General features: G+C 47.5%; 1 protein-coding gene across 1 annotated transcript; it reads right to left on the reverse strand.

The window, feature by feature from the left end:
• Window positions 1-1939: 1939 nt before the first annotated feature.
• LOC129500005 (spermatogenesis-associated protein 31D4-like) lies at window positions 1940-8970 on the reverse strand. The gene is made up of 4 exons (XM_055310157.1): window positions 8773-8970; window positions 7055-7100; window positions 6449-6509; window positions 1940-6143 (listed from the first exon to the last, which is right to left on the reverse strand). Exons 1-4 carry the CDS (start codon window positions 8962-8964, stop codon window positions 1940-1942), a joined length of 4503 nt encoding a protein of 1500 aa, XP_055166132.1. The 5' UTR covers window positions 8965-8970.
• Between the last annotated feature and the right edge of the window lie 2105 nt (window positions 8971-11075).

Consider the following 11075-nt stretch of genomic DNA (forward strand, 5'->3'; position numbering starts at 1 on the left):
CAAATACATCCGAGTAACACTGGGGAGAGAATGTACTAAGGAAATAGTGACTTAACTCCATTTATTTGTTCACGTGTCAGGAAGACTGGCATAAGCATTTCTGGAGTGAATGAATGAATTCCAGGGACTGCTGGGGCTGACTTTCCTGTGGCATCAATAGACCCAATTTTGAGATGTGAGACATAGTCCAATAGTAATCAGTTACTTACTGAAAGGCATTTCTAGAAAAGGCAGAGAGACAAGATTTTGCCAGATAGGAAGAACTGAAGGGGATTGACAGGGTGCACTTGTACTGCAGGCTTTTTTTTTTTTTTTTTTTTTTTAATTGTTGGCAGGACACATCCCCATAGGAAGCCTGCGTCTCCCTCTGCCTAGGTCTCTCATGAATAAATAAAATCATAAAAGAGTTGACGTGATATCACGTTATCCACAGATGTTAGAGCCTGCATTACGTCATCACCTCCTCAGGTTCCCTGCCTGAGGCCCCATTGCACTTACAGTCCCTCTCAGGGCCACGAGCACACTCTTTCTTTCTGTGGCCCTAGGGTGCAGACACTATCGGGTCAATGATAAGCCTGCACAAGAAGATACACTTGTGGTAGTGAAAGAGGTAGCCGACTTCTGGTGTTTTGTTTTAGCCCTGAACAGTCATGCATCTCTCTAGACTACCTCAGGTGCTCACTAGGACACCCACCCCAGTTTTGAGTCCAGTCTCAAGTGGTGTTGCCTTCTCTCCAGAACCCTACTATAAATGTGGCTATGTGTGTAGGCTTGGCCTAGAAAATGCATTCCATGGAGGTCCATGGTAAGCCCCCAAATATCTCTACTCTGGAACACGGTCTAGAACTCACCTCAAGTTCATAAGTTGCAGGTCTTCTGGGGGAGACCTAACATGGATCCACTAAGGCCGTGAATATCAAAGGTGGTACCTCCCTCCTGAGAGGTGAACTATCCATACTGAAGGCAAGATCTTATACACTGCCACCAAGCATGGAAGAAGAAAGGCACCAAGCCCACCTTCCCCAAAAAGGGATGCCATGCCCCAGGTATTGAGTACTGGAGGGACAGCCCCATGCCGTTTTGGTATAAAGCATCAGTAGGCTGTGCTGTGCTCCAAACTGCCTCAAAGTGGTGGTGCCTGGATCAGATTGAAGAAAAAGTGGAGCAGGACGTGGTCATGATAGGGGGGTGATGAGGCATTAACCTTCGTTCCACCAGCAAGGTCACTCCTCCACCTCTTCATTTCGTTTAAGGCATCTTACCCTGGGAGGTGGTGTCTGCCTGAGAGCTAAGTGATGCTTTTTCTCTGCGGAAAATGAGGAAATGCCCAGGGAAGGGAAGCACTTCCAGTGGAAACCTCCATGTCAAGTTTAACATGATCCACTTGACAGATGCTTAAGCAGCATCTCTGTTCGTAGACCCTATCCCAACCATCCCAAGGTCAACTGTGATAACATCCCCCCACCAAACGCTCCCATTCAGACTTTACCCAGCTGTGGGATCATCTGGTCACTGAATTCTAAGTAATGATTATGCCACTGTACCACAATAACTGTGAAAGAGAAACAGTCGCCTAATCGTTATTTTCTGAAACTATTCCTGTCTTTGAACCTCCTCAGGTATAGAACAGTTGCTCTAAAGAGTATAAAACACTCAGTGAGGAGAAAGGTGTGGGAGGCTAAATGTTTTCAGTAAGGCTAAGCTAAGGCGCAGGAGACAGAGGCCATCTCCTCACACTTCATCAGAGAGGAAATTGGCTTTTGGGGGCACATGATAGTTCTCAAGAGCTAAAGGACATTGGTCACCTTTCAGAAGCCAAAGGGAGCAATCAAAAACAGCTGAACTAACTCCTTCCTTTCCATGAGCACAAGCCCTGAGTTACCCAAAACCCATGCCCCCAGTGCAGTACACAGAAAAGACACCACTATTAGAGAATTATTTATTGGTGAGTATCAATATTCATAGGGGATTGTTGGGGGTGGGAAGTCTTCCTGCCCTGGAAATTCTGGAGAAGAGTTTTATGTCTAAAGAGCAGAGACAGACCTCTGAACACAGAGCTTTTAGCAGCCAAGAGATTGGCCGGAGGACCCTGGCCACCTGGATGCCTGCTGGTGGGGGTTGGGTGGGGCACAGGCTCCCTGTGGGGCATGGATAGGGGATACTTCTGACACAACGGCTGGTCCTTAAATGCCACAGCTTTCTGGGGGCATCTCTCCTTGTCTCTGATCTGTCCAATACTTCTAGAATGACCTTGGCCACCAAAGACAGCTTCTTGGTGGCAAGACTTGGTATCTGTCTCTTTACAGGAGGGAGTCCTGTAGTTGAAAGGATGCCCCTGGACAGACTGTGCCTGGGCCTGCACTTGTGCTTTTGGCTGAGTTTTCCCAAACTTGGTTGGGGAGGGTAGGGGCTGTTGAGGGCAGGTGATATCTATTGCATGCCTGCGCCCCATTTCCTCCTCTAGAACCTTCCCACCATCTGTCATGATTTTCTGATCTTCGGTCATCCCAGTAAAGGCAGTTCTACCTTTAACTAGGCCTCGGCTTTCCACAGATGATTGGGGGGTGCCCTTTACCTGGGAGTTTTGCCTTTTGCATTTTATCCCAGGATTAAGCCATTGCAAAAAGGGATTCATTTTTTCTCTGAAAAGGCTTTCAGGACAAGGCTGATCCTTCTGTGATACGGTCTGGGAAGGCTTGCTTTCAAGCTTCTTCCACCGCACATCCTGAGTAGGGAAACTCTTCTTCAATGCCACGTCCTTAGTAGGGAAACTCTTCTTCAATGCCACGTCCTTAGTAGGGAAACTCTTCTTTCTAAGTTGGGATGTTCCCAATTCTGCATCCCATCCACCAAGCTCTTCTGCTTTGGAGCCTAGAGGGCTCACAGTCACTGCAGCTGGTGGGGGATTCTTATTCTGGTGCTTCCTTAAGACATGCTTAGAGAACCAAGGGTCCTGCTGCTGTTCCATACTAACTTTGGTGTCCTCCGGATGGACACGCAGCACCTGGGAAGCTCCTATGTCTCCACTGATGATACCCGGGGCATGAGTCAGTGAGACCTTGTAAGTCAAACTATTTGAGGCAGCGGGCAGGCCAGTGCATTGGCCGTGGACCCGGCTATACTCCCTGTTCTCCAGTTTAAGCTTTAACTCAGACAAGAGTTGTTCTTTAAGTTTTGATGATTTAGGATCTTGGAGAATTGATATGTTTTGGGAGGGGCTTTGAATGGGAACAGTACTTCTGACTTTGTTCTGATTCACATGTAGCTTGCTGGTTGTCAAGATATCATTAGATCGTGATTGATGAGCATCAAGTTCCTTGGCCCTGAATATCTCTCTGGACACTGTGGGCACAATGACAGGTATCTTTTTGCCTTGTTGCATTTCTACTCTCCCACTGGAATATGCACGCTTATCCTTGGGCTCATGCCTGGCCCCAGCTTCCCTTGCAGGCTGTGTTGGGGGCCATCTGTTGGCTGGGAGAGTCTGTCTCTGACTCGCTCTGCCTGTGGTGTCATGTCTGATAGGTGGAAAAGTCTCTCTTCCTTCCCTAACTCTCTGAACATCCTCTGCAAGCTCTTGGTTGATATGAGAGGGTGATTCCCTTGCCATTCTCTGTTCTTCCTCACCCATAGTTGAGGTGGCAGGGAGAGGACGATCCAGGATGGGGGCTGAGTTTGCTGATGCTTTGTCTCCAAGGAGAGATTTAGAATTTACGTCAGAAATCAGGTTTGTTGAGGAACAAAAGCTAGAATGAGTTGAGGCTTCTCTCAATTTAAAGAGCTGTATGGATTCAAGGACCCTGGGGGGTAGACCCCATATCATCCTCATACAAAACCTTCTAATATGGGCTTCCAGCATTTCTTGTGCACTAGATTCAACAAAGCTAAGCTCCTGGAAGGTATTCAGGGTGTAGTCTTCACCCACTGATGGTGGCAAACTTCTCTGTTTTATTTCAGTGTGGGATTTCTTCGAAAGAAGCAACATCTGCTTCATAGTATGCCATGAATTATGCACAGTCCCAGGGAGCCGACCCTCATTGATTTCCTCAAACTTTTTGCTCAAGTGTATTCTCAGGACATTTTCAAGTTGTCTCTGACCTGCAGTGTCCAAAGACTTTGGATTTTTCTCTGATGGGCTCCTAAACTCCTTCTCAGAATCATACCCTAGATCGTTATCTGAAGAGTTCTGACTCAACAGATGATCTTTGGGGCCACTCCCTGGGTTGTGTCCCTGATCTTTCCGCATGTCAATGTTCCCTAGCTGAAGCAATTCTGAATCCCGCTCATAGCTTTCAGATTCATTCAGGTTACTGTGACTCTTAGAGATCCATGTGGGTCCACGAAAGCGCTGGCACTCAGGTGTCTCTGAAGAATCACTCGGAGGCATCATCAGTGACACAGACTCATAGATCCTGCGGGGCAGGCCCCACCGGTGTTGGATGAGCCTCTTTCTAAGGTGATGCTCTAGCTCCTTTCGAAGCTCTTCACTGAGAGGAAACTGCCCAGGAAGGATAGAGATTGCAACACGGGCCTGGGAGGCCGGGCGTTTAATAGAATGGTTAGGAGCTGAAGGACAAAAGTCCTTGTTGGATCTTTGGACCACAGAGGGTAAACCCCACACACTTTCCTGTTGCTTCTGCAACACATTCCATTCCAACCTTTGCATTTCAGAGGATAGGAGAGGCTCTGATTTGTGCTGGGGTCTGTGAAAACACACTCCACAGATCTTAATCTGGGGTAGAGGACCAGATGGCAGGACTGGGAGTGGGGATTTAAGATGGGTTTGGGGCTGGATCTGAGTGATAGGTTGGGACTGGTTCTCAGGCAATGGTAGAGGAAATGGATGGGGAACTACTGGAGATTCCTGGCCTGTGGAGGTATTTGAGACCCTACTGAAAATAAAGATTGAGGAACAATCATCCGAATCACGGGCAGCGGAGGACAAGGACTCACTATGCAGAGTTGGGAGACCCCAGAAGAGCTGGATAGGAGTTTGCTGTAAATGGCCCGCCTCTAAGGTTGTAGGATATGGGGGCTGCCGATGCACAGGCATCTCCTTTGATTGGTCTTTGCTGCTCCAGATAGGAAGCAAGCCTGACAGGTCAGGCTTATAAGCTATTGACCCCAGCATTTTCCCCAATGAATTTGGTGGGTAGTCTGGCTTAAGGTTTTTTGGAAGAGAAGAACCCCCTTTCATGTCCTTCCACATCAGGAGGTCACTCTTCTTTTGGACTTGTTTCTCCAGCAGGGCCAGGACATCGGGGCTGAGAAGTGAGCGGTTACCAGGCTCCATAAGGTTGGCTGCAGGGTCTCCCCTGGAAGAAGCCTCTGAAGAATGGAGGGCCAGAAACTCTTGAGGGAAGTGACATGGAGCCAAGGTTGAAGGGAAAAAGTCTTTGGCATGAGTTTGCCACCGAGGGGAGTCTGAAATTGACAAGCTGGAGTGGTCAATACCTGTGTTCGTTGTGAACAGGTTATAAGTAGATAACCTACCAGGGCTATCTGCAGATGAGCTCCCCGGAACAGGCTTCACTGTGATGGAAAACGACTTAGACTGAGCTGCAGTTATACTGCGGTCTGGTGGTGATACAGACAGGGTTGGTGATGCTTGGGGACAAGCAGATGAATCAGTGGGATTTGTTGTTTGGGAGTGCTCCGGTAAAGGGTTGAAGATGGTATTCAGAGACAAGTTGGCCTCTGGTTGGACAAGAGAATCCACTGTCTGAGCGTCATGTGGTGGGACTGGGGGAAAGGCAAGGGGCTGGGGTGAGAAATGGTCCATAGGGAATTTGGAATGCAAGGGAGGAAAATACTCTGGTGGCAAAGAATCACCCGGTGGTGAGGGTGGAAATAAGTCAGTCAAGGGGGTCACTGGGTTAGGTGAGAAGATGGAGGCAGGTGGTGGGGAAGGTTCAGACAGGGAAGCTGATAGGTCTCCTGGAGGGACTGCTGAGAAGGCAGGGGACAGAGTGAATGATGAGTCAGTCACAGGAGCTGTGGAAGCCAAGGGAGTAGCATCTTCCAGGGCCTCCGGGAACAGCAGTCGATTGATCTCGGCAGTTGTGCCATTACACACTTCACAGGAGGGGTCTGGACATAACAGTCGACGAAAGTAAATGGTATCATGATGCCGGCCTAGGGGACTGCAGGAGACAGGAGGTACAAAGATGCAACCAGGAGCACAACAAGCGAAGGAGGACATGCTGGCCTGGCAAGGGAGGGGCCACCTGGTGCCTGCTGCCCTTTCACAATGCCCCACATTTATGAATTCACAATGCACTCAGTAGCCTTCACCCCCAGGCCTTCATTCACATACCGCCCCCGCCCCCGTTACTATGGGTAACGCGCCCCCTCCCGCCCATGACTATGGAGGCTGCATATCGAATCCCTGCAATTGCATAAAACATGCTCCAAGAGGGATCAGGATAGAAGGGGAAAGACTGGTCACCTTCTTAAAACAGAGAGAAGCTTCCGTGTCTTCTCCACTTCTCCCTGGTAGCATCTGTAGTCTGGGAAACCAGGAGAATGGGTTAAATGTAGCGAAGGGAGAAACCTATGTATTAATACAGGAATCCCTTAATGTCACACCCTTGGGATATTAAGGTCTGAAAGCCCCAATAATCAGTAGACGAGGTCAAATGATCAATATGTGAACCGGTTAGTATTAGCCTGCGTCATGTAGGAAGTACTTTCATGCACATTATCTCATGTGATGCTGAGATGACCTCTGTGAAGCACACAGCATACACACATTCCTCGGGGAGGAATCTACAGCATCCATGAGGGATGCTCACAAATAAGGGCCAGAAGTTCTGACTCTTGACATCTCACACGGCCACCTCATGGACAACCCTCCTTGCCCAGGTGAATCACTGCTTCATGCTCTGGGATGGGCAGAGTAGGGAATCTAAGGGTCTCGGGCTCCAAGTGCTCTCAGCCCTCTGTTTCTGAGGGGGACTATCAGCCAACATCCTCAGATCATGGACCTGGCCCTCACGGAAAGGACAGGAAGGGTCACCCTTGGAGAGCTCAGGTGGGATAGGCAGAACCTTACCTTTCAGTGGCCCGCCTTTCCTCCTCCTCTTGGCTCTGCCCTGACCCTAGAACAAAAATAAAAGAATGAAGGGTTGGGACTCCTCTCTCTCACTCTTCCATCAGAAATGGAGACACTATCATCCAGGAATAGTAGGGATGATTTTAATCAATAGAACTGTGTGTTCCTCGCAAAGGTGATAAAAAGTTTTCTATTTACCCTGGATAATTGAAAGGACGACTTTGTGAGGCCCACAGCTGATATTCTCAGTCAGAAGTCCTTCGATCAAGGAGGACATAGAACCTGAAGCCTGAACTCACATCTGTGTTCCCTCAGGGCAGGACCCTGTGTCCTATGACATAGCTCTGACTTCAGTCTGTTCGCAGACGCTCAACACTGTGCTCCAGATCGCCCAACACAAAGGAAGACTTGGTCGACTAATGCCTGATGTGGGAATGTGACTCATGGTCAGGAGCTACAGAGCTTGCTTCTGTCATATGGATTCCCATACTCTCTAAATAACACAATGTAGGACGAGAGAATCCCTGAGTGTGGGATTTTATTGAAGACTCGCCACCACATCAGATAGCCTGTGACTTACAAATAGAAACCTTAGTCCTTCCTTAACCCTTAGCCCTGCTAGATCTCTTTTCCTAGAGGAGTGACAGTCCATTCTTACCTTAGACTTCCCATCTTAAGTGTCTCTCTGACTTTACCACACTCTTGGAAGTTGGGATAAGAAATGGAAACCATAATAATCTGGGTTGATGGGCTCCCCCAGAATTCCTTAACTTGTGGATGGATTTGGTTCTCCAACGTAGAAAAGGAATCCCCAGCAGATAGAACAGGAGCAGAAGGAGCACTCCGCACACATAAACAGACAGGTAAAGTTAGGGTCATTCTCTAAGCATGTAGAGACACAGCTCAGACACGGTTCAGTATCGCGATTCAGAAAAGGAAAACATTCCACTTTTGAAAATCCTTTTTCTGAATCACAATGCTGCCTGTAGGCAACTGAGCTCTGAGTGTGCAGATGCTAAATATAAATACTCCCGAGGCTTACAGCACAGGGCACTGAGGAGTCACAAATGGTTTCTGAGGGTGTAGGGTGGACAATCAAGAGGGTGTCGGCAGCCTCTCCCTCACCTGCCACCCCAAAGAACTCTTTACATCCTACCTCAGTACTTCAGGTCTCCTTCCTATCCTGCCATCCTAATATCCTACTTTCATCATATCATACACATCCCTATATGTACTTTTTCACTTGTTCCGTCCATTATTATTTTGAGTCCCCCTTGACCTTGTAGAGAACTTGGTTGGTGTCTTACCAGTTAGACCGCCTTCGAAGTGCATGTCTACCAGGAATTTTTACTTGGAACCTGACAGTTACACTCAGGATCACCTATGTACTCAAATTCCCCTGTCCTCTTGAATGTTTTTGCCTACAGGGAACCAAGAAATAGACCCTGAAGTCTTGTACATGTTCCACAGCAACATGAGTGGTATTTTACCCAAGACCTGCCAATGCTTCAGATAGCTTGTGAGTTTCAAATAAGAAACCTTCGTCCCTCCTTAACCTTTAGGCCTGCCACATCTCTTTCCTACAGGAGTGACCGTCCATTCTTTCTTTACACTTCCCAATCGAGTTCTGTCATTGGCTATACCAAACCCTCTGGGAAATTGAGATTAGCAATGGAAACCCTAAGAATCTGGGTTGAAGGCTCTCCGGGATTCCTTACCTTGTGGATGGGTTTGGTTTTCCAACAAGGAAATGGAATCCCAACCAGACACCTCAGGAGCAAAAGCAGTACTCCCCACACAAAGACGAAGGTGAAATGACGGTCAATATCCAAGAATGTGGAGCCAAAGCTCAGAGATTCTTTTCTTCCGCTATTCAGAAATGTGAAAACATTCCAGTTTTCAATCTCCATTTCTGAATCCCAAGGCTGCCAGTAGGCAACTGAGCTCTGAGTGTGCAGACGCTGAATATATATACTCCCGAGGCTTACATCACAGAGCACTGAAGAGTCACAAATGGTTTCTGAGGGTGTGGGAGGGGACAATCAAGAGGTTGTCCACAGCCCCTCTCCCAGCCACAAGTCCAAAAACCTCTCCACCCTTCCTCAGTCCTTCAGGTCACCACTCGACCCTGCCATTCTACTTTCCTACATATCATCCTACTTTTCTACTTTCATCATATCATACATGTCCCTATATGCACTTTTCTGCTTCTTCCATCCATTAATACTTGGGTTCCCCCTTGACCTTTTGGAGGCCTCTGTTTGTGTCTTACCAGTTTGACTGCCTTCAAAGTGCATTGTCTACCAGGAATTTTTACCTGGACCCTGACAATTACACTCAGGATCACCTATGTACTCAAATTCCCCTGTCCTCTTGAATGATTTTGCTTTCAGTGAACCAGAAAAAGTCCCTAAAGTCTTGTACATGTTCCACAGCAACATGAGTGGTATATTACCCAAGACTTGCCAATGCTTCAGAGAGCCTGTGAGTTTAAAATAGAAACCTTCGTCCCTCCTTAACCCTTAGGCATGCCACATCTCTTTCCTACAGGAGTGATCGTCCATTCTATCTTTATACTTCCCAATTGAGTTGGTTGTGTCATTGGCCTTACCAAACCCTCTGGGAAATTGAGATTAGCAATGGAAACCCTAAGAATCTGGGTTGAAGGCTCCCCGGGATTCCTTACCTTGTGGATGGGTTTGGTTCTCCAACAAAGAAATGGAATCCCCACCAGATACTTCAGGAGCAGAAGGAGCACTTCTCACACACAGACGAACGTGAAATGATCGATCAATCTGTAAGAATGTGGAGCCAAAGCTCAGACATCTGTCTTCTCTACATTAGTTCCCTAATAGTTATACAAATCCCTTGTCAGTGACTTGGGGCACTGTAATAGAAATCCTGTAGACTGGGTCATTTAAACAACACACGTTTTTCATAGTTTTGCTGGCTGGGAAGTGCAGGTTGCAGCCACAGGCAGATTCAGTGTCTGTTGTGCCCCACTTCTTGTTTCAGAGACAGGTACCTCTTCTCCTTACAATCCTCATGGGGCAGAAAATATGTCAGAAGGGGTTTCTGGGGTCTCTTTTCTAAGGGTACAAGTCCCATTTATGAGGGCCCCATTCTCATGACATAATCATTTCCTAAAGCCCCCATATCCTAATACCATCACATTGGGATTAGGGTTTCAACATAGGAATTTAGGGAGGAGCACAAATGTACAGTTCATACCAGTCCTCAAAGGCCGGGATAGGTTGCAGTGTGCTAAGCTATTGATCCCCTCAGTCTTCTGGTGGCAGAGTGGGGCCCAGGAGTGTCCCAGCCTCGGTGCAGAATCTGGTCTTGGAGAGTCTCACCGGATGCCCTTGTGAACACTCTAAACATAATCTTTTCCTAAGAGTGCCTTGCCATGAGAAAGTGTTGAGAAGCTACACCCTATGTCACCATCCCATCCCCAGGTATGTTCAAATTTCAACGACCTGTGACACTTTTTCCAGGCTTCTTTTGTAAGGTTCAAATAATCCCAATAATTCCCTCTACTCCGCCTACATATTTCAAAACTCTTTATCTTCATGACTGCTGTCCTCTGAACTGCCTCCTAACTTCTCATGTCTTTCTTAAACTGTGAAGCCCTTTATTTGACACCTCTGACCTAGCACTATTAACTTGATCGTCTATGAAAGGGCAGGACAGCCTTCACCCTGACCCAGCAGAGTCTCCTTTCAATTATGCAGGAGCACGTAACCTGCCTAGAAGGTAAAATCTGCCAAGAGGTGTCACTCCCTCCTCACCTTGACATGCAGTCCCGGCCATGTTTTCATTTCATAAATATTTACTTTTGGAAACCAAAAAGACACAAGTACCTGTAAGTCCTGGTCTCTGTCCTTAAGGATATCACGCTATTCTAGGGAGAGCATACACAAGCCAAGGATTACACAAGTACACAGGACAGGCATCCTGGCGCATTTGTGAATTGTCAGCTGATCTCTGGACAGATGAGCAAAGTGACAAGTACTGAGGG

Source organism: Nyctereutes procyonoides, unplaced genomic scaffold (genome assembly GCF_905146905.1).
Source record: "Nyctereutes procyonoides isolate TBG_1078 unplaced genomic scaffold, NYPRO_anot_genome, whole genome shotgun sequence".
Classification (NCBI taxonomy): Eukaryota; Metazoa; Chordata; class Mammalia; order Carnivora; family Canidae; genus Nyctereutes; species Nyctereutes procyonoides.

Excerpts from the sequence above, each read along its gene's own strand:
- LOC129500005 (XM_055310157.1), bottom strand. The coding sequence starts at position 8,964 with ATGGAGATTGAAAACTGGAATGTTTTCACATTTCTGAATAGCGGAAGA. Across the intron at positions 6,510-7,054 it reads GAAAGGCGGGCCACTGAAAG|ACTACAGATGCTACCAGGGA; the intron begins GTAAGGTTCTGC and ends CTGGTTTCCCAG. Across the intron at positions 6,144-6,448 it reads CTTCTCTCTGTTTTAAGAAG|TCCCCTAGGCCGGCATCATG; the intron begins GTGACCAGTCTT and ends TGTCTCCTGCAG.